Here is a 23,180-nt window from a genome sequence, read left to right as displayed (position 1 = left end):
GATTCTCAAGCATAATAATTCTCGCTGTCTTCTGGTCCCCTCTCGACCCCGACGCCCTTTTCCGTGGGGAATTTCAGCTTGAGATGTGGTATCAACTCTACGACTTAAAAAATGGACATGAATGATCATCCCAGAAGTTCATTATAAGGGCTTTCGATCCTCACAATATAGAATTTGACCTGTTTTTCAGCAGTATAGGGCATTTTACCGATTAGAAAAGGTAAAGTGATCGTACCTTCACAAGAAATATGCTGCTCGTCGAAGGCTTCAAGGGGTGCCTCGTGGCATGGTTCCATTTTTTACCCAGCTAGGTTCATCTTGGTGTATGTCCGATGGAATAAAATGTTAGTTGAACTTCCTCCGTCCACTAGCACTTTCCATATCTTGTTTTCATAGGATTGGTTATCAGCGAATTCTCATGGGGGTTTATGACATCTTCATAATTCTCTTCAGTAAAGGAGAGAGGCATGGTCTGCTTAGAAGGGCTGAACTGGTACAAGTTATAGACTTGACGTGCATACCGTTTCCTAGATTTCTTGCTATCGAGACCGAGGTCACTGCCTCCAAAAATAGTCTTCACCTCCCCCGATACCTTTCTTCGGCTCCTCGGTTTCTTGTATCATTTTGCTCCAACTTGTCTCTCAAATCCCTTATGAAATTATTAAGCTCTCTGGCCTTGATCATCTTTTCTATCAACTTCTTCAAGTGGAAGCATTCACCAATATTATATCCCTTATCATGATGGTAGTCGCAGTATTTGTCGGAATTTTTCTTGTGATCGACCATTTTTATCTTGGCTGGACGGACGAAGCCTGGCTTGCCTTTAATTTCGTGGAGAATTTTGGAGATTGGCGCATTAAGAGGTGTGAACGTGGTTGAATCTTAATCTTTTTGCCTTTCTAGGCCCCGATCAGTCTGCTTCTTCCCATCAGTCCAACGATCAGTCCAACGATCAGTTAAGCAATACTTACAGAACCAACATCTCAAGTGACAAAAGCAGCCAGGATGCACAGCGAGACATTGATTGCAAAATGATACAAGTACAAGCTCTGGATAATTAACTGGATACATATTAGAGTTCTTGAACCAGAAATGACATTAATTTATGTCGTTGAAAGAATAAATTCAATAGTGAGACAGATTCGTTCATTTAGTTCACAATGATTCAATCTTTTCATAATTGCATTTGTTGTCCATACAATCCACAGGACTACCATTTTCTTTGCTAAGCAAAATATGTTGTAAATTGAGGTCTGTATGTTAGTTCAAATAGAGGGAAGGGCAGTTGGATAAATGCTGCAGTAATTTTATAAAGAGATTTAAAAACACAACCCTAGCATTTCATCCCTGATTCATGTGAACAAAAAGTAGTAAATCACATAGACCCCTTAACATATGAAAGACTGGTGGTGAAAGCCTTTCAAGTATACCAAGTGGAGTAAATTAGAAAGATTTATAGTTTCATACTACATATTCACCAGCAAGTCAAGCCTAAAGTAAATACATATACTAAATCTCAAGCAAGTTGTAAAAGATAATATGCAAAAGACTAGCTCTTACCAATAATTGGTGATATATTAGAAAGGGTTATTATAGCTTTTGCACACATGAATAAGAAATTAGTGGCAAAGATTAGATACATTTACCTTTGCAAATTCATGTAATCAAACATAATGTTCTTACGTAGTGATTAAAGGATCAGAACTTGCGATCACATAATCAGCAACCCTGTCCAATTATGGATAAAAACTAAATTTAGCAGACAATATATTTTACAACATAGATACTGGATAATGTTAGTAGTTTCAAATGCTGAAGGTGATGGTACAAAAAATAATATCTTTAATAATGAACATGTGGAAGGAGGGTAATACATATGTAAGACCAAATACATACACTTTGCAGGACCGCGAAGCAGTTTCAATACGTCCAACAGATTTCAGTTCTTCCTGAGAAATATAGGTCAAAAAATTAGTATATCGACGTGAAAATATTCATCTTTATAATCACAAGGTGAAACAAGAAGAAGAAAGAGTGACTGGAAAATATACAGGTACCATGTTATACACAGAAAATAAGGTTTGATTATTAACACATTACAGGTACCATTAGAATATATATCATCACTTATCACTTAACAAAGAAAAATGAGACGGTGTATCATCTGAATTACTAAAAACAGTAAAGGATTATTAAGTGTCTGTTTAATTATTTAAAATAACATAGAACATATAGATATCACAAAAGAATATTACTGGATCTTGCTAGTTATCTACATTTCTTATTAAAGACGTCAACAGCAGAATGAGACCTGTTAGTTGGTCCATTTGAGAAAAATTCTACTTATGCCATCTTGTCAGTTCAACACAGAATTAGGTGAGGCATGAATTTGTGGCTCTCAACATTATTATTCAAATGTGGCCAACAGACCAGCCTTTTCTTTGGACTATGTAATGAATGTGACAGAAATCACATAAAAAATGGTGCACCCAGAGTTCCTACTCTTGTACATTTAAGATTTACATACAGACCCTCTAAGAAAAATATAAGAGGCGATATATAGCTCACCAGTCTGGTACAGATCTTGAGAAAAATTAGTCCTAGAGCCCAATCCTGATACAAAAGGAATGCAGGACTTTCATCTACTGGTACCAGCATTGGCACAATTACCAAAAGTTCAAAGAGCAATCCAATCAAAACTGGGATGACAAAAATCTGGGGAGAGAAATCAATGTCAGAGTTGATAAAATAAACTAGATAAGTTGTAATCAAAGACCAAATTCTTACCCATATCGACAATAATACAGAGCTCTTCAGAACAATGCCACACCACTTCCATATATGCTTCAAAAGAACTACAGCTACAACAGTCCAAATGACATAGCTCTCAATGACAAAAGCATAGAGATCTAATATAAAAAATCTAGAGCTAAATGTGTTAATAACACCTAAACTTAATTGCAGAACATAATAGAATAAACAAAACTGAACATACAAATATAAACATACACCGACATATCTATATAAATACACAATGGATGTAAATAAAGCTAAAAGAGAGAGAGAGAGAGAGAGAGAGAGAGAGATATATGTTACCGATTGAAGGCTGGTTTCAAGCTCCAAAGCTTCAGACCTATAATAAAAGCTTCATTAAAATCAAAACATAAAATTTTGAAATAAATTTAAAATTTACATACATAATCAAACCAAACATTTGCTTTCTCGGCTCGATTTTAAGCTACTAAATTAAATAAGACCACCAATTTACATACCGATTTGTAACAGAAAACTCCTTCCCTTTTTCAAACCATCGTCAGTCGCTTTTACCATGGCCAGAATCTTCCACCAAGATCTAGATAGGGAGACGGAAGAGAGAGGAGAAAGAGATGGTAATAGAAAATACAATAGTAGAGTGGAGAAAGAGAGAGCAAATCTTGATTCAGTGATTTTGTATTAGGTTTAAATTGGGTTTTACAAGAAAGGAGCCGTAAGAAAGGAGACAGAGAGAGACAGAAAGACAGAGAGGGAGAGAGGGAGAGAGAGAGAGAGAGCTGAAGGAGATGAAGTTTAATATTTGAGAGAGAGAATCAGAGTTTTTGAGATAGAGCGGAGGTTTGAGAGAGAATTGCAATCGTGGTCTGAGAGAGAGACAGCAAAGAGAGAGAGCCCTGATGTGTGAGTCGAGGTTTGGGGGAGAGAGGGAGAGAGATAAAGATGGAGATGGAGAGAGATAGAGATGTATGGGTGTGTGAGTAAAGGGGGAAGGGGGAAATAATTTTTTTACTTTTTTGTTACGGGGGAAAATTTGGGTACTTAGCGGGGGAACTGAAACATTTATTTAGTCATTTTTTATTAATGATTATAGACAAGGGTTAGCATAAATAACCGATGTTAAAGTGAAAAACATAAATTTGTTATTAGTTTAAAATTGAACATAGACAACGGCTACTATGTAAAACTGATGTTAAACAGGCTTTTAACATCGTTTTTTTTAAAACCGATGTTAAATAGGCTTTTAACATCGCGTGCATTACATACCGATGTCTAAGCACCGATGTCGTATCTACTATTTTTAGTAGTGCTAACCAATTCAACCAAATCTTGAACATACTTGTGTTGATTCAAGAAGATAACTTGTGGTCGATAATGTACCTCTAATCCCAAGAAATAATGGAGCTGACCAAGATCTTTCATTTGGAAAGTGGAACGTAACATATTTTTAAGACAATCAATGGCTTGTATATCGGAACCAGTGACAAGGATATCATCCACGTAGACAAGAAGCATAACTATACTTGCACTTGTCTTTATCTGGAAAAAGGGAGGGGTCATATATACTTAGCGTATATGAAAAACTAAGTAGAGTGGATTTGAACTTTTCAAACCAGATTCTAGGTGCCTGCTTTAAACCATATAAAGAGCGCTTCAGTTTACAAATATGATTAGGTGAGATAGGCATACCATTGGGAAGTGTTATATAAACTTCTTCCTTGAGGTCACCGTGTAAGAAAGCGTTCTTCACATCCATTTGAGATAATTTCCATGATTGAGACACAGCAAGGGCTAGTATGGTTCGCACGATGGTCATTTTAGCTATCAGTGCAAACATCTCTTCGTAATCTATGTCGTACTCTTGTCTATTTCTAAGAACTACTAGTCGAGTCTTATACCTCTCAAGGGAACCATCTGGATGAAATTTTACTGAGAACACAAACTTGCTGCCCAGAAGTTTCACGGATTTGGGAAGCGCTACAACATCCCTTGTTTGGTTTTCTTCAAGTGCAAGAAGCTCAGTTTCAATAGCTTCCCTTCAACATTCATGCTTCATTTCCTATTTATATGACTTAGGAATATGAATGGTTGGTACAGTAGCTGTCAATGATACAGGATTAGTAAAACCATACCTATCTGAAGGCTGACTCACTCGAGTGCTATGTCTACGAGTGGCAGGTGTAGCATCTTGAACGGGATCATAAGCAAGGGAATCATTTTAAGGGGGTGGAGAAGCTTGAACATGATCAGCAACAAAGGAATCAGTGTGTGAAGGTGGATTGGCTTGAATTGGATCTGAAGTTTGAGTTTCTAGTATAGTATTCTGGTTTGGCATGACTTTAATGCGTCATTGATACAGCAAAAGTGGTTTAGGAGATGGATGTTCAGATTCAAATGACACTGGAATGGATAAAAAATCTGCATAAGAGTTAGTAAATAGAGGTACAACTGAAGATAACGGAGAATGATGATCATTGTAGGTAGAGAAAAAATGTTTGTTTTTCAGAAAAAGTACATTTCTTGAAACTTGTGTACGTCATAAATTAGGATCATAACAGAGAAATCCTTTCTAGTGTAGAACATATCCTAAGAAAGCACATTTTATTGACTGGGCTGTGAGTTTTATGCGTTTATGTGGAGGAAGGTGAACATAACATACACATCCAAAATTACGAAGACTTGAATAATCTGGTGACCAAATAACCGAGTGAAAGGTGAAACGTGATTTAAGGATGGTGAGGGTAATCTATTTATGAGGTACACTGCAATGGAGAGAGCTTCACACCAGAACCTAGAGGGAACAAATGATTCCAATAAAAGAGTATGTATTACATCGAGAAGATGACGGGTTTTTATTTCAGCTATCCCATTTTGTTGGGGGGGTTGAAAGACAAGACATTTGAGAGATTATACCATTGGATTGAAAATACTCTTGAAACAAATGAGACATATATTCACCCCCATTATCTGAGTGAAGAATTTTATTTTTGTATCAAATTATGTTTGAATATATGCATGAAAGATCTTGAAGGCTGAGAGCACTTCAGATTTAGAATGAAGCAAATATATCCAAGTAAAACGACTATAATCGTCAATAAATGTGACAAAGTACTTATACTTAGCATGAGAAACAACCGGTGACATACCCCAAACATCACTATGTATTAAATCAAAACGTTAAGTTACATCAGAAGTATGAATGGGAAATGGTAGAGTTTATCTTTTTCCAAGTTTACAAGAATTATAATCGAATTGAACAAAACTAAGAGAAGATATTTTTTTATTCCCAAGTACACCAGATTTCAGCAAACCACGAAGAACGTTATTATTGGGGTTTCCTAGACGCTTATGCCATGCATGGTAATCAATACAGGAAGAATTACAAGAAATAATAGGAAACGAGCGACATGGCGAAGGAAATTATATAGGAAAGAGACGCTCAACTTTAGGCCCCCTCGTGATCACCCTCCCTGACTGCTGATCCTGCACAATACAACCAGATTTTGAAAATATCACTTTGTAATTATTATCTACCAATTGACCGACATAAATAAAATTAGTGGTAAGGGCATGAAAGATAAAGATATCAGTTAGAGAGGAAGAAATATCACCAGTTGCTGTGATAGGTAAATGATTTCCATCTACAGTACTGATTTCATGATTTTCGCAATATTTACTTATATTTGTAAGAAAATTAGCATTATTGGTCATATGATTAGGAGCTGCAGAATCAAAGTACCAAGTAGGTGATTTAAAAGTAGATTTACCAGAAATTCCTAGAGTATAAAATATTGAAATGATCATTTGTTGAATCATTTCAGGTGTCACGGGTTGGACAAGAGCGATATCATTCCGTGTCGTATGTCCAGTATTCAACATACCTCCGATACTCGAGGATCTAACCATGCTTGTGTAGGCTGTCTCAGATTTCTTTGGTGAACGAATTGGACATTCCTTGATTATATGTCCATCTTTCTTACAATAATTGCAAAATTTTTTGGACAGTTTGAAGCATAATGTCCAAAACCTTTGCAAGAGAAATATTGAACATTACGCATATCCCTACCTCTTGGTTTACCTAGTGTTGCATATGCCAGATGAACTAACTCATATTTCTGTTCTTTCAAGGTGTCTTGAGTGATAAGACGTTGTTCCTCCCGAAGCTGATCATTATGAGATGTATCTACAGAAGGAGGAGGATCTCGATTCATAAGTTTTGACCTAGTAGCTTCAAACTCAGACCATAATTTCATAAGAAACTGATCTCTTTTAGTAATTTCATGTACACCTTGAACCGACTTAAGACCTTCAGCCGGTACTGAAGCATAGACAATATCAGTGTATTCAACCCATAGGTTCATGAATGAAGAATAAAAATAAGAAATTGACATACCATCTTGTTGAAGTTTGCCTATGTCATGTTCTAGTTGAAAGCGACGAGCAGTGTTCTGCTGACTATATATCTTCTTGAGATAAGCCCACATCTCAGCTGAAGTTTTAAAAGGCCGTAAGTTCAATATAATGTTGGGATCGACAGATCCTAGCAGCCAACCCATGATCTGTGCATCTTTAGTTTCCCACTTAGCATATACAACCTTGTCTTTTTCTTTGTCAGGAGCAAGAGTGGTGCCACTAACATAACCCCATAAATCCTTCCCTTTGACAAAGATCTGAAAGTGAAATGCCCATGCTGAATAATTTTTTCCATTAAGGCGAAACAAGAGAGTGTCATAATTATCTAAAGACATGATTCTGAGAGAATGATCAAGAGTAACCAGGAACAAGGAACTTTATCAAGATACAAGAATGAAGAAAAAGAATTGATCGAAAACAAGAGGAAATCAGAATTGTAGCTCTGATACCATGACAAGAATATTGGTAGGGAAAAAGTATGTCTCCCATTGCTGGAGAGTCCTCATTATATAACAATATACAAGCTGAATTATCTCATGAAATGCAGCTAATTTGCATATTTCAGCCTTTACAACGGTTATATACTCTAAATATAAAAAGTAAGCAGATATGTTAATACACGTAATATATCTCAATCTAATTAGGGACAACTAATACAACTAATACATTTGACAGATTCGTGTCGAATTCTTACTTCAAAAAAATTAGAAATTAACAGGAGAAATTTAGTTTAGGAAGCTATGCTTGTGCGTTTTTGTCAATCATAATATTTAGTTTTTGAATTTGGGATCTTGTAAAGAATTAAAGTATTTCTTTAATTAAAGCTTAATCTGTCTAAATCCTAGATGATGTATACATTATAAAAGTACACAGGGTACTCAATCTGCATGTATTTCTTCACAGGCTAAGTAGTAAAATTTACTGAGTACTTCTTCTGTAATGGAGAACATGTATGTGCTCGTTCAAATGATTTTATGAGTTAATTATATTAGTTTAGTTTTGACTCTTCTAATGCCGGATCTCAGCTTCAGTGTCCAAATTATCCTGGATTCTGTTTAGCACAACAGCAAAGCAAAAGGGAAAGAAATTACAAATAGACAAGGGAGCAGAAAGGAAGCTATTTGAATACCCCTTTATTGAGATATATTATAGCCCTCATAAAGTAAGTTCAGTTTTGTCATTATAGTAATATTTGGATCGTATTATTTTTGTGTTTTATATGGCAAAATTGGCAGGGAAGATAGAAAGAAGTCTTTTTATTTTCAAAATCAGTAACTGAATTTTAAAGTTGTGTAGTATATGTAACTTTGTCTTGGGGTCCCTTGTTTTAAAATGGTGTCACTGGATTTGACATAAATAGCGTAGCATATGCTGGGTAAATTTTGTTAATATAACGGAACCAAACATCTACACTATGTCTCATTCGGAAGAGGAGTTGGATGTACGTGGACCTTAAACCTCCTTGCTACTCCTAGAGGCTGTTTTGAAAGTTTTAAGGGTTCCAGAAAAGTTTACCAGCTGGCAACTTGACCTACGTGTCCTGTGAATTGGAGTTGACGTAGATTTATTACAATACTAGAGATCTAGTTACAAGTTAATGAACATTATCTTAGATGAAAGTAGGTTAGAGAGCTATTGGAGGGAAAACCAGTTGATCAGCTTTTAACTCAATGATTCTCATTTAATTATCTGCATAGGGTTAAGAATAAAGCAAAACAGCCTCATGTAGTCGATCGAAGGGCTGAATTTATTGACAGAAGAATTGATGAAGAACTCTTATTTCCTTCTCAATTGGCACATTGCAATATGAGTTGCAAAACCAGATTCTTTACCTCAGCTTGTTGAAAAACTTTAGGGCTGAACCGTCTGCTACTCTTTTGTGTCCTGCATTAAAATTCTCTTGTGGTATATAAACATCAGATTCAGTTCAAATCACCCAGATAGGAGACACTTAAATAGTAAATTTAGATGGCGTAAGAAGTTTAATTAAGATTGAGATTTATGCATGTTAATCCCACGGACCGACTTTAATTAATGATGAATCTCCATTCCAAAGCTTCAGCTGGTCTGCCGATCTCTCTTCACAAATTTACAATTTGGAACTTGTTGACGGAGGAATCTGGTAACAACAAAGATTGAGGTTTCTCGCCGGAACTAAGATCTGTGACGGTGGTTCTTTGCCGGAAACTTAAGCGGTGTGTGGTTGATTGTGGTTGTTTTAGGCTGAGATTGATCAGAGTAAGTGGTGACTCTCTTTTCAGCTCTCAACTTCTTACCCTCTCAATGTGCCTACGTACCCTTTATATAGGGATCAAGCCTGACGTAGTTCTCGTAGAACAGGAAGTCTAATGAATTTAGACTTCTTAAAACTAAGCCCAGTAGAAGCCCATCCGATATCCATCTTCCGCTAGCTTTAGGAATGTCCAACTATGAGGCCCAACCGCAAAGGCCCAAGGCTCGTCCGTAATCGTAGGACTTCACGGATAGTGCATCTCCCTGCGCAAGGATAACACTCCGCTACAGCTATCTCCCTTGATTTACGAACGCATGTATAGCCACGGTTCACCCCAAATACCAGACGCGTCCCTGTCCCCCGAATGAGGATAACCCACCAGATACCAGGACAGGTGATCCCAAGCTCTTGGGTGCAAAGTGCAGGATGACTCCAAAGTTCTCCAACGAGGACACCCGTTGAATACAAGAACAGAGCTCCCAAAGCACACACCAAAGTAAACCCCACATCCCCAACGAGGACACCCGTTGAATACAGGAGGAGGCCTTCAATCATCAGGCATACCCCTGGAGGCCTTCAAGCTTTTCACGGACATCCCACTCCTTGACCGTCTCAAGGAGGGAATTCTTCAGAGAATACCTCCAACAAATACATTAGTAAAAATAATCCTCCATTGCTCCTCTCCATGCAAGCTTTGTCCTGAATTCAACATCAAAAGTATATAGATCAAACACAGGACGCGTCCTAACCAATTGGGCGCATCCTAACCTCCACAAATCCAACCCTGCTTTAATCGTTTCTTATAACATGTAAAGTCACAGGACACGTCCTAGAATATAGGGCGCGTCCTTAACCTTATTAGACTTGCACCGTCTCCTCTAAACCATCATGCACAACATTTCACTTTCAACGACACATCCTTGCTAAGGTAGGCGCGTCCTAGAGCGTCCATCACCATAAGATTTCATCTGCCAAGCACTTTCATAAACATTGACGCGTTCATAACGCCTGGGCGCGTCCTTCCTTGACCATGCACTCTCCCCGCCTCGTAACATATCCCTTCTCAATTAGGCGCGTCCTGTAGGCTTGGACGCGTCCTAACTCCCACAACGCAATGCCGAGTGTGACTGTAACTAGCCCGTGTTTGACCCGAGTCAATTTAATGCCAAATTTTGGATATAACAACTACCCCCCAAATTCCATTTGCAGTTAAAAACAAAATTGGAATTTTTTCCAAGCGAAATTTGGCTCAAAATATGTGGACACGTCATGATAGGAAGACGCGTCTTACTTTCACCTTTCGCATGTGGTGTACAGTTTTCTTCCTTAGGGTCGTCCTTCTTCTATAAATACCCTAGTTGCACCATACCACCACCACCATCTCTTTTTCTCTTTCACACAACTGCCATTGCCGCCTTTTCAAGCAGGAGTTTCGAGGTCCAAATTCCGGTGATCTATCCAGCCATTTCCCTATTTCTTTAGCTCAATCCAACCGCCAACTCACAAGGTATACAAATCTTCCTTTACTTTCTTATTTAATTAAGTAAATCGAGTTTAATGAGCAAAAACCCGTTCTTATGCTTCGAGTTTCCATGCACCATTCTTAGCTCTCCTTGTATGTATATGTGTATATATCTGTAACTATAACATGTTTTGCTTCCCTGATCTTCCAACTACATGATTCTAGGATTTCATCATATTTCCCCCAAATTGTTAACAGTCGATTAACATTCCACCATTGTAACCATGTTGGACGCGTCTTCCCGATAGGGCGTCCTGTATCTCCTAATTTAAGACGTGTTTAAGCTGTCCCAAACAAAGGTAATATAGGGCCAAAGGTTTATTAGGACGCGTCATTGTAGCACACCCCCTGCGGTAGATTTTTAGGACGCGCCCTTCCAGTATCCTTTTTTCCATCTTTCTTTTTCTTCCTTTTCTTTTTTTTACATAAATGGACGTGTCCTCAAATTTTTATTCATTCTTTTGCAGCTGGAGGACGCGTCCTCCTTCTCACCATTTCATCCATTCAAAGCCCTCAACAAACACCTCGGAATCTACTCCCCACATCTGATAGCTTTTAAACCCGACTTTCCCAACATTCACAGGACAAATTCCTTCCTTAGAGCAGAAAGACGCTTCTTTCATTTCCTTAAATCAAAAAACTCTATAATGTCTGATTCCAGCTCCGACTCCATGGACCATGTTCCCATAAGCTCAAGAATGGAAAAGAAGGGAGTTAAGAGGCAAAGAACTCCGGTTCTCTATACTAGGGCCGCCATTGAAGATTGGATGGACGATGAAATTGTTCCTACCACAGGACAAAAACCCCGAGGAACAGCTGTTTCAGACGAGGACGCGTCCTACTCTCAGGACGCGTCACCTCTTAGCGTAAGTGAATTCGAAAGGAGGGTTCCTGACCCCGAGACATATCCTGTATCCCCTCAGAAATCTGATTCTCCTCTTGAATATTGGGATCCTTCAGATGTTGAAGTGGATTGTGACTGGGCCAGGCTTGGCACCTTAACTGAGGCAGAGAAAAATGCCAGAAGGAAGAAAGAAAGTAAGCTAGCATGTGTTGCCCTTGACTCAACTGCAACCGACTGGGAAATTCAATGGCACATGAAGTACTATGACATGGAGGGCATCTGGGTGCGCCCTCTTCGAACCATGAGGCCACATATTTTTAACATTGGGAATCAAAGGATCCCCCGAATGGTGCTTACTCCAAAGCTGATTTCCCTAGGCGTGGGCGCGCCCTTGCATCCATACATTAAGAGAATTTTGAAATGGTACGACGTGGCTCCAGTCCAACTATCACCAAATTCATACAAACTAGCCTGGGCTTTGTACATTATGTACCATAACTTGAGGCTGGGCGCGCCTTCGATGAAAGAATTCAGCTTTTTTTACAGCATCAGGAAATCAATTCCCGGATACCATTTTCTGGTTGTCAACAAATGGTTGAACAACAAGGGATTTAATGAAGGTAAAATCAGTCACGAGAGAGACTGGAAGGAACCATTTTTCTACATTTATGACGTCAAAAGGACGTGCGTTCGCTTCAATTTGGAACCAAGTGAGTTCAATGCTCTGGACGCGTCCTCTCTTTCAGGACGCGCCTTCTCTTTTATAATCCTTTTTTTTATTTTCCTTGTTGTAACCTATCCTCCCTTCTCTTAGATAAAAGGACCCAGAAAGAGCTTACAGGAAAGAAGAAGAAGAGAGCAGAGAAGGTTTTGCAGTATGCTGAAAAACATTTCAACCTCAAAGACATGATTACCGAGGAGAATTTGAAGAAAATAGGAGCTTTGTCCCCACGAGTGGGTTCTCTCTGCAAATTTTGAGATTTCCACAATGGGAAACCCATCCTCACCGCTTCCGAAAAATCCAAAGGGCTCCAAGCCACAGAAATTATTCAGCCAGACGTCAACAAGAAGGTGGATTGAGAGCAAGGTAAGAAATCATTATACATAAGATGTGTCACTGCTTTAGGACGCGTCATATTTATGCTCACTTTTTTCCTTTAGTTTAGCCTGACCTATAAGCGTTACTTTATATATGCATTATCACCTTGGACGCGTCCTACCCCCCTGGCGTGTCTCTTAGGTAAGACGTATCACATCTTTAAGACGCATCATTCTCACACCCATTTATATATCTTTGCATTCATCTATATCTATCATGCACGTAGACCTTTATATCATGTTATGGGCGCGTCCTACTTTCAGGACGCGTCTTTTTGTACATAACTAATCCCTTTTTATGTTTATATCGCAGATATGGCCTCACTCCCCAAAGGATTCGCAATTGGGGCTTCCAAAAAACTAAGGGCAAGGAAACAGGCTCCTACAAAAGTTGATCCAAAGGCAAAAACCCCACCTCCTGTTGCAACTCCTTCTCCTCCACCAAAGATAATAGACACTACCGTGTCTGACATTCCTGAGAAGGTAGAGGACACGCCCTCAAAGCGTCAAAAAACTGTCCCTGATGACCAGTCCTTTGTCCTCAGATATCTGGGCGCGTCCTCCGTGGGTGACTTTTCTGAGGATGAAGTGAGAGGTTGGACCTTCAGGACTGAGCAACAAACAGAGGAGGCTATGGTCAGGGCTGCAGCCGAGCTTCACCTTCATGCCAGGCAGAGTGCCAATATGGCTGCAAGGCTTAGGGCGCGTCTTGCCGTTACTGACACTGCAAAGAGCCAGGCCGAAGACAAGGTCAAATCTCTGGAAAAACACATTGCCCTGCTTACACAAGAAAAAGATACTGAAATCAGACGCCTGGAGGGGGAGAAGACGCGTCTAGAAACGGAAAAAGTTGTATTGGAAGGCAATGTCTCCGCAATAGAGAAGCAAATGGACAGCGTCATCGCCCTGAATTCCACCATGCAGCTGGAGCTTGACACCCTGAATGATGATAGGCTGCATGGATGGACAGAGGAGAAAAAACTGGTTTATCAGCACGGCTTCCAGGCTGGATTTAAAGAATGGTGCTCTGGGTTCATTGCTAACGACCCAGAGTATACATTCTCAAAGTTTGATACAGATACCCAGATATGGGTAAATGATTTCAGGGTCAGGGCCGCAGAATCCATCAAGAACAAGAGGATTTTTCTGAGCTTAGAGGCAGAGGACGCGTCCCCTGATCCTGCTCCACTTCAGACTCAGCCTCCTCCTGCAGAAGGCCAAGACAAGCCACAGGACGCGCCTTCTACTTAGGACGCGTCCTTTATCTTTTATGTACTTGAACTATTTAAGGGTGCGGGCCCCTTGAAGCCTTGCAAGTTGTAAAGACTATTTTTGAACATTCACTTGCACTTTTTTTTACTCAATTGGTCATTTATATGGGCGCGGCTTGTGTTAAGAGCGCGTCACCTTTGACTCATTGTTATTATTTTTCACTCCATTAAGCAAATTCCACTGTGGGCGCGTCCTCTCCAGCTAGACGCATCTTATGTGTTTAACCAAGGCGCAAGGCACAAGTGGGCGCGTCCTATGGTTTTGACGCGCCTTACATCATTCTTCAAGCAGGACGTGTCCTTAACAAGGACTTTTTCTGTTTTCAATTATGTTGTCAATATTACAGTAACATTCAGTCTAAAGGAGCATCAACCAAGATAACTTGGGCGCATCCTTGAAAATAGTACATTTTACTTGAGTTTCATTGTTCCTTTTTGACAACCACTACAGTTATCGTTCATATAAAACCCTAGCTTAGGGCGCGCCCTACGTTTAGGACGCATTATGAAACCAAACAAACTGAGCAAATATCCTTTTGAAAATTTTCAAAATTTTATTCATAATGCGCTCTGGTGTCAAAAGTGCACCAGTCCCACGGCTACTATGCTCTGTGGGAAAATTATTTCTAAAAATGATCCTTCAACTAGTTCCAAGGTAAGTAGTACATGCACTACCCCCTAGGCTAGGAGGAATTTATTTAATTCTAGCCTATAATTCGGGCATAACCTAAAATAATAAAAGAAATACGTAAGGGGCCAAAACCGCACCTTACTGGTAATACTTTCGGAGATGTTCCGCATTCCAAGCTCGCGGAACCAGTTTTCCTTCCATATCTTCAAGGTGATATGTCCCCTTCCACAGAATGGACTTTATTCTGTACGGTCCTTCCCAATTAGCTCCAAACACTCCATGTTGGGGGTTCTTTGTGTTGGGCATCACTTTTCTAAGTACCAAATCTCCCACCTTCAGCAATTGTCCCTTTACCTTCTTGTTATAATACCTTGCGGCGCATTGCTGATACGCCGCTAGCCTTAGCTGAGAATTTTCCCTCGTCTCCTCTAAGAGATCTAAATGAAGCCTTTGATTAACCTCAGTATCTTCTTTCCTGTAACAATCTCTACGAAGTGATCCCGATCCAACTTCCACGGGGACCATAGCTTCATAGCCGTAAGTCAGCATAAACGGCGTTTCTCCCGTAGTAGATCGTGGCGTAGTGTTGTATGACCACATCACCTTCGGGAGTTCTTCAGGCCAATTCCCTTTACGTTCCTCCAGCTTGGTTTTGAGGGTATGCTTTATTATCTTGTTAACAGCTTCTATTTGTCCATTACTTTGAGGATGATAAACCGCTGCAAACTCCTTCTTGATTTTCAATTCCTCACATAATTATCGTAACTCCTTGCTATCAAACTGCTTTCCATTGTCGGAAACAAGCTTGTAAGGGATTCCAAACCTGCATACGATTGAGTTGAAAATGAAATCCCTGATTTTCTTTACGGTAATAGTAGCCAGTGGCATAGCTTCCGCCCATTTAGTAAAGTAATCGACCGCAACCACTGCATACTTGACGTCTCCTTTAGCTTTCGGCAATTCTCCGACAAGATCAATTCCCCACATGGTGAACGGCCATGGGCTTGCCATAGGTGTCAAGAGTGTAGCCGGCATAGACGAGTAGTTTGCAAAGCGCTGGCAGCGATCACATGCCTTGACGAAATTTGTAGCATCTTCTCTCATTATGGGCCAATAATACCCTTGGCGCAACACTTTTATTGCCAACGAGCTACCTCCGAGTGATTGCCACAGATTCCTTCATGCACCTCTCTTAGGATGTAATTTCCTTCTTCTTCTTCAACACTCTTGAGCAGAGGTTGGTTGAACCCTCTCTTGTATAGGACTTCATCGTATATCACATATCTTGCGGCTTGATAACGGAGTCGATGAGCCATAAACTTATCCTCGGGGAGTGTTCCCTTGCGAATGTAAGCTAGAATGGGCGTCATCCATGTTTCCTTGGGAGCCTCATCCACTTGCATAGTTTCTATCTCTGGGATACTAGGAACCTCCTAGATTTCAAGAGGGATGGATCCTAACAATACAGCCTCTTGTTGCGACCCCATTTTTTCCAGAGCATCCGCATTACTGTTTTTCTCCCGCGAAACGCATTCCAATCTAACTTCTTTGAATATTCCAATCAAGCGCTGTGTACATCTCAAGTATAATTCTGTTCGCGGGCCTCGCGCTTGAAATCCCCCATTCACCTGATTCACTACCAACTCTGAGTCACTTCTTGCAATTAAGGTTCGCACCCCCATTTCCAAAGTGATTTTCAGGCCATTAATCAGCGCCTCATACTCCGCATCATTATTAGTTGCATAAAACTTGAAATGAATTGCGCTCATCAGGTGGTGGCCTTCCGGAGACACAAGTACTATACTCGCACCTGCTCCTCCATTGTTAACCGCCCCATCCACATGCAAGATCCACCAAGGATGCGGAAACTCCTCCAAAGACTCCTCGGCATGAGGTGGATATAGCATTACCAAAGCTTTATCATCAATTTCAGAATCAAATTCCAACAAGAAATCGACTAAGGCTTGCCCTTTTATCGCTGTTCGAGGCACATATTCCAAATCAAACTGTCCCAACTCCACAGCCCATTTCAGCATTCTGCATGATGACTCTGGTTTGTGCAGGACCTGTCGCAGCGGGTACGCTGTATGAACTTCAACTCTATGGGCTTGAAAATACGGCCGCAATTTTCTTGACGCAAGAATCAGGGCGTAAACCAGTTTCTCCATATTTGTGTAGCGAGTTTCAGCGTCGTGTAACCGCTTGCTCACGTAGTACACTGGTGATTGCTGCCCATCTTCCTCTCTTACCAGAACTGCACTGATCGAATATTCAGACACTGCGAGGTACAGTATTAGATTTTCCCCATCCAACGGCTTTGACAACATGGGAGGATGTCCCAGTTGCTCCTTGATTCTTTTGAAAGCCTCTTCACATTCTGACATCCATACAAAGTCTTTCCCAGCTAATTTAATCTCCTTGAAAAACTCCTTGCATCTATCAGACGACTTGGAAACAAATCGATTTAACGCGGCGATTCTCCCAGTCAAACTCTGCACCTGTTTCACATTGGTGGGTGACTTCATATCCAATAATGCCTTGATCTTTGCGGGGTTGGCCTCAATTCCCCTGTGGTTGACAATGAACCCGAGAAACTTGCCCGACTCCACGCCGAACACACATTTTTGCAGATTTAATTTCATACGAAACCTCCTCAGAATATTAAACATCTCCATCAGGTGCTTGATGTGGTCACTCGTCACCTCAGATTTAACCAGCATATCGTCCACATACACTTCCATAGTTCTCCCGATTTGATCTTTGAACATCATGTTTACCAACCGCTGGTAGGTTGCACCAACATTAATCAAACCAAACGGCATTCCTATGTAACAGTATAACCCCCTGTCCGTAATAAAGGATGTATGTTCTTGATCGGGGCCATACATCGGAATTTGATTGTAACCGGAGTATGCATCCATAAAACTCAACAACGCATGCCCCTCCGTCGCGTCAACCAACTGATCGATTCTTGGCAGCGGGAAGCTATCCTTTGGACAGGCCTTATTGAGATCCGTGAAATCCACACATGTCCTCCACTTCCCATTCGGTTTCTTCACCAGTACTGGATTTGCAAGCCATTCGGGGTAGAACGATTCTTTGATCAACCCCACCTCCAACAACCGGTCTACTTCATCTTTTAATGCTATCGCCCTTTCTCCACTTACTGGGCGGCGTTTCTGACGTATGCCCTTGCAATTCGGGAGGATATTCAAACGGTGACACATTACTTCCGGGTCGATTCCTATCATATCTGAATGACTCCATGCGAAAACATCAAGATTTGCAATTAGAAAGCGGGTAAGACTTCCTCTCATCTCATCATCCAACTGAGATCCCACTTTCAAAACCTTGCTCGAGTCATTTTTATCAACTGGAATAGATATTGTGTCTTCGGTCGGTCCCATTTTTTCGGTGGGCATAGGGATCCTGGGATCCAAATCGAAATCAAAGTCTCGGGGGTCTTCGACTTCCACTTTTTCATCTGAGGGCGCGTCCTCGTTTGGAGGAGCATCAACCTCAATTTCATTCAAGGGCGCGTCCTTATTTTGAGGAGCATCCACCTTGAGGTTATTCCCGAGACCTTGCAAAATCTCACTTCTTCCTTCCAACTTTTCCCCGTTAACCTCTTTATGTATGATTGCCTCGATATGGTTCACCACCACTTCCTCTACGCTACGGATCCTCGAAATACGCCCCCGCGTCAAAAAAGAATTACCAGAGACATTGGTTTCTTCCTTCCCGGGGCTTTCAACGAAATAGTGGGCATGAACCTCTCCACTTGGTTTGACATGAATATCTTCTGCATCCTCAAATGGGAGACCTTTCCCTTCATACCTTCTTCTACGAAATTCCTTGACAGCCTTATGATAGCAGTCGCGTGACTCATACTGTGACCCTCTCAGACTGCCAACCCCGTTTGGCGTGGGGAACTTTATCATCAGGTGGTGTATCGAGGTTATCACCCTGAATGCTCGCAACCAAGGTCTGCCGACTAGCACATTGTGTGCGGAATCCTGATCTAGCACCTTGAAATCTATCATTTGGGTAACCGATAAGGCCCCTTCCCCGAGTGTGACGGGAAGCCTGACAGAACCCATGACTCTCACTGCTTCCCCAGTAAAGCCATAGACGTGCACATCTTCGAAATACATGTCACTATCTGGAAAACCCAGCTTTTTGTAGGTGCTGTAGTACAAGATGTTTGTAGAACTCCCATTATCCAAGAAGACTCGATGTACGTTTATCGCCCCAATGAGCATGGTAATTACCAGCACATCATTGTGGGGATGATGCACCCACCTAGATTCTTTTTCCTTGAACGTAATATCAGCGGACTCCCCCTTAAAGACCTTCGGGGGTCTATCTTCCAAGCTGTGGATGTTGGTGAGCGGTGGATGTCGCGCTTCTCTCGCGTTTTTCTCCAGTGCTCGATTACTATCACCAACAAAAGGGTGTCCTCTAAAAATTGCCCTAATACTGCCAGCCCTCTGAAACTTGACCTCTGCCGTTTTTTCGACATCCTCCACCCGCGGGGTCAGTTTTTCATCCTTACCTTTGTCGTCAAGTCCCCTGCGTCGTTTCACCTTGTCAATCCATTCTCCAAGGTATCCTGCCTTGATCAATTCCTCAATCTCATCCCGTAAGTGGCGACACTTATTGGTGTCATGGCCAGTAGACTCATGGTAGTCACAATACTTCTTCTTGTCTCTGCTCTGCCATGAAGTTAAACGGTCGGGCTTCTTGAAGATTCCTCTATCCTTATTTACCTCGAAGATATGATCAATGGATGCCGTCAGCGGTGTATAATTGCTAACTCTTCTCTCGTAGTTCGATGGTGGGCTCCATTCTCTCCGCGAGCTCACAGTATTTACCCTGTTAGGGCTTCTGGCGTTTCGCCGATAATCTGGGCTCAAGGATCTGTCCCTTCTCTTGGATCGCCCCTTGGAGTTATGGGTATTGTCATTCTTTTTTGTTTCTGCAAGTGACTGCTCGATCGCTTTAAACGACTCTGCCTGCGCAAGCACATCAGCTAGCGACACTGGGTCCTTCCCTTGCAGGTGCTTCCAGAAATCCGTCCCTACACGCAACCCAGCTATAAGCAATATTTTCAATGTTTCATCAGTGGCACCCCTCACCAAAGTAGATTCTGCATTAAACCTCTTGAAATATGAAGTCAAACTTTCTCCTTCCTTTTGTTTCACATTAGCAAGCGTGGTAACAGGTGGTGTATACTTCAACGCAGCTTGGAATTGTGTCAAAAACAAAGTTTTCATCTGTTCCCAGAATGAAATCACACCCGGACCAAGTTTTTGGAACCACTGCTGAGCGCCCTCTCTAAAAGTAGCTGCCAGGAGACGGCATCGAGCCAAATCAGGTACTTGATATATATCCATTTCAATGTTAAAACGCCTCAAGAACTCCACAGGATCAGAGTTCCCGTGGAAACGCAAGTCATTGGTTGTGTTCCTGTATCCCGCGGGCAATTGCGCCTCCCTCACAACAGCAGCAAAAGGAGAAGAAGCTTGCGCAGTCGCCGTTACTCTTCCTCCCTCAAGATGGTTGAGCAACCTCTTGAGGTCGTTCACATTAAACGTCCCTACCCCAGAAATGGTTTGAACATTAGGCTGTTGGGGTTGCTCTGCGACTTGCTGAAATTCCCCTTGATTACCCCCCGGGTGTGGCGGAGGATCTCGCCGCCCCTCGCCCTGAGGCTACAGCGGTGGCATGTTACCATTTTGGTCCTGTATATTTTCCCGTACGCGAGGTTCATCTTGACCGCGTTACGGAATTTCATCATTATTCTGCATTCTTACTTGAATTCGCCCGCCGTCCCGGTCATGAGGACGCGCCCCGGACCCATTACCAGTAACGCTGTGGGAAGCTACGGGAATAACGGCGGGGGCTTCTCCAGCGGAATGTGCTCCACCTCTCCTACCATTGTAAGGGGCTCTTCCGTATTGATATCCCATTCTTCCTCGTCCATTCCTTTGATATCCCCGGTAGTAATTCCCGGGCCTTCCTCGCGGAGGGGCACGCTCGTGCTTGCGGTGCCGCACCCCGTCATACCTTTGGAATGCGGGGGGCACACGCGTCGTATCACGGAGCCTCGCTTCTCCGGCGTTTCCTTCCTTTTGCCATTCTACCAGCAACATCCTCAAATTGTCGTCCTCCAACCTTATGCCAAGCCTCCTTTTCAAGGCTGAAAGATCCCTTCCTCCCTCGTCTTGGTTTTGAGCGTTCTCCGCACGACGACGCTCGTCCATCGTACGCCCAGACCTATGCGGGTGTGGCACTACCTAGTTGCCCAGGCGAGGCCTTTCTCTGCCTTCAGTGTCCTCATCCGCAAGCTCAACAATAGGTTCTACAGCATCAGAATACTGCAAACGCCGTGGAGTGATTCGCGGGTTATCCCCGCTCCCCTGGGTATCTCCCTCAACTACAGGGGCTTTCCCCAAGGCATGACCATGACGGGGGAAACGACGACCTCTCCTCGTCTTTCGGCGTTCCACCGTGTTCAGTCTTGAGTTAAAACTGTTAAGAGTATCCCCCATGCGATACAATTGCTCCAATATATCAGCGTTGCTGATGAGAACTGGAGGTGTCCCCCCCACATCCGGAGCCCTCGGTGGATCCGCCATGTTTCTGGGAACGTAAGGTTCGTGGCGAGTATAGCGCCCCCGCCTTCTCCTTCAGACCTGCTGTCACTCCCATCATAAGAACTTCCATCACGATTGTAAGACATTTTTTCCTCCTAAGATTGCGACCTTAATTAGCACCCCTCCTTCTAGCGCCAATTTGTTGACGGAGGAATCTGATAACAACAAAGATTGAGGTTTCTCGCCGGAACTAAGATCTGTGACGGTGGTTCTTTGCTGGAAACTTAAGCGGTGTGTGGTTGATTGTGGTTGTTTTAGGCTGAGATTGATCAGAGTAAGTGGTGGCTCTCTTTTCAGCTCTCAACTTCTTACCCTCTCAATGTGCCTACGTACCCTTTATATAGGGATCAAGCCTGACGTAGTTCTCGTAGAATAGGAAGTCTAATGAATTTAGACTTCTTACTCCAAAGCCCAGTAGAAGCCCATCCGATATCCATCTTCCGTTAGCTTTAGGAATGTCCAACTATGAGGCCCAACCGCAAAGGCCCAAGGCTCGTCCGTAATCGTAGGACTTCACGGATAGTGCATCTCCCTGCGCAAGGATAACACTCCGCTACAGCTATCTCTCTTGATTTACGAACGCAGGTATAGCCATGGTTCACCCCAAATGCCAGACGCGTCCCTGTCCCCCGAATGAGGATAACCCACCAGATAGCAGGACAGGTGATCCCAAGCTCTTGGGTGCAAAGTGCAGGATGACTCCAAAGTTCTCCAACGAGGACACCCGTTGAATACAAGAACAGAGCTCCCAAAGCACACACCAAAGTAAACCCCACATCCCCAACGAGAACACCGGTTGAATACAGGAGGAGGCCTTCAATCATCAGGCATACCCCTGGAGGCCTTCAAGCTTTTCACGGACATCCCCCTCCTTGACCGTCTCAAGGAGGGAATTCTTCAGAGAATACCTGCAACAAATACATTAGTAAAAATAATCCTCCATTGCTCCTCTCCATGCAAACTTTGTCCTGAATTCAATATCAAAAGTATATAGATCAAACACAGGACGCGTCCTAACCAATTGGGTGCGTCCTAACCTCCACAAATCCAACCCTGCTTTAATCGTTTCTTATAACATGTAAAGTCACAGGACACGTCCTAGAATATAGGGCGCGTCCTTAACCTTATTAGACTTACACCGTCTCCTCTAAACCATCATGCACAACATTTCACTTTCAACTACACATCCTTGCTAAGGTAGGCGCGTCCTAGAGCGTCCATCACCATAAGATTTCATCTGCCAAGCACTTTCATAAACATTGACGCGTCCATAACGCCTGGGCACGTCCTTCCTTGACCATGCACTCTCCCCGCCTCGTAACATATCCCTTCTCAATTAGGCGCGTCCTGTAGGCTTGGACGCGTCCTAACTCCCATAACGCAATGCCGAGTGTGACTGTAACTAGCCCGTGTTTGACCCGAGTCAATTTAATGCCAAATTTTGGATATAACAGAACTCTTTGAGTAAAGTTCTTAAATCAAAGCTCTGGCATGTTCCTTGATTTTTTGTTTATGTTATAAATACAACAATATTGTTTATGCTTTGCATCTGCTCTATGTCGTTAACTGAAATTTTTATTAGCATCCTCAATTAAATGGATTAGCTATGCTTTGTTTAAAGGGATTATAGTTCAAGGAATGTAATCCTTGCATTATAGTCCTATTACTATAACCTTTGATTTTTTCAGTCCTTTAAATAGTTCAAGCATTATTTAATTTCCTGTTGAAGTTCATTTT

The 23,180-nt window shown here is 41.9% G+C and overlaps 1 protein-coding gene and 1 long non-coding RNA gene across 2 annotated transcripts; both read right to left on the bottom strand.

Moving 5' to 3' along the window:
* Nucleotides 1-1,856: 1,856 nt before the first annotated feature.
* LOC141700911 (uncharacterized) lies at nucleotides 1,857-2,892 on the bottom strand. The gene is made up of 3 exons (XR_012566588.1): nucleotides 2,788-2,892; nucleotides 2,569-2,715; nucleotides 1,857-1,949 (listed from the first exon to the last, which is right to left on the bottom strand). It is a non-coding gene; the product is annotated as an uncharacterized LOC141700911 (long non-coding RNA).
* A 15,024-nt stretch (nucleotides 2,893-17,916) lies between these two features.
* LOC141700912 (uncharacterized) lies at nucleotides 17,917-20,180 on the bottom strand. Its single transcript, XM_074504568.1, has 2 exons — nucleotides 18,397-20,180; nucleotides 17,917-18,037 (listed from the first exon to the last, which is right to left on the bottom strand). The coding sequence occupies exons 1-2, from the start codon at nucleotides 20,178-20,180 to the stop codon at nucleotides 17,917-17,919; spliced, it is 1,905 nt and encodes a 634-aa protein (XP_074360669.1).
* Nucleotides 20,181-23,180: the final 3,000 nt, after the last annotated feature.

This window comes from Apium graveolens, unplaced genomic scaffold (genome assembly GCF_009905375.1).
Source record: "Apium graveolens cultivar Ventura unplaced genomic scaffold, ASM990537v1 ctg3079, whole genome shotgun sequence".
Classification (NCBI taxonomy): domain Eukaryota; kingdom Viridiplantae; phylum Streptophyta; class Magnoliopsida; order Apiales; family Apiaceae; genus Apium; species Apium graveolens.
The sequence above is the reverse complement of the archived record's forward strand: the minus strand, read 5'-3'. Positions and strand labels throughout refer to the sequence as shown.

Excerpts from the sequence above, each read along its gene's own strand:
- LOC141700912 (XM_074504568.1), bottom strand. The coding sequence starts at position 20,180 with ATGGATATATATCAAGTACCTGATTTGGCTCGATGCCGTCTCCTGGCA. Across the intron at positions 18,038-18,396 it reads AAAGAGGTTAACGGGGAAAA|ATATGATAGGAATCGACCCG; the intron begins GTTGGAAGGAAG and ends GGAGTCATTCAG.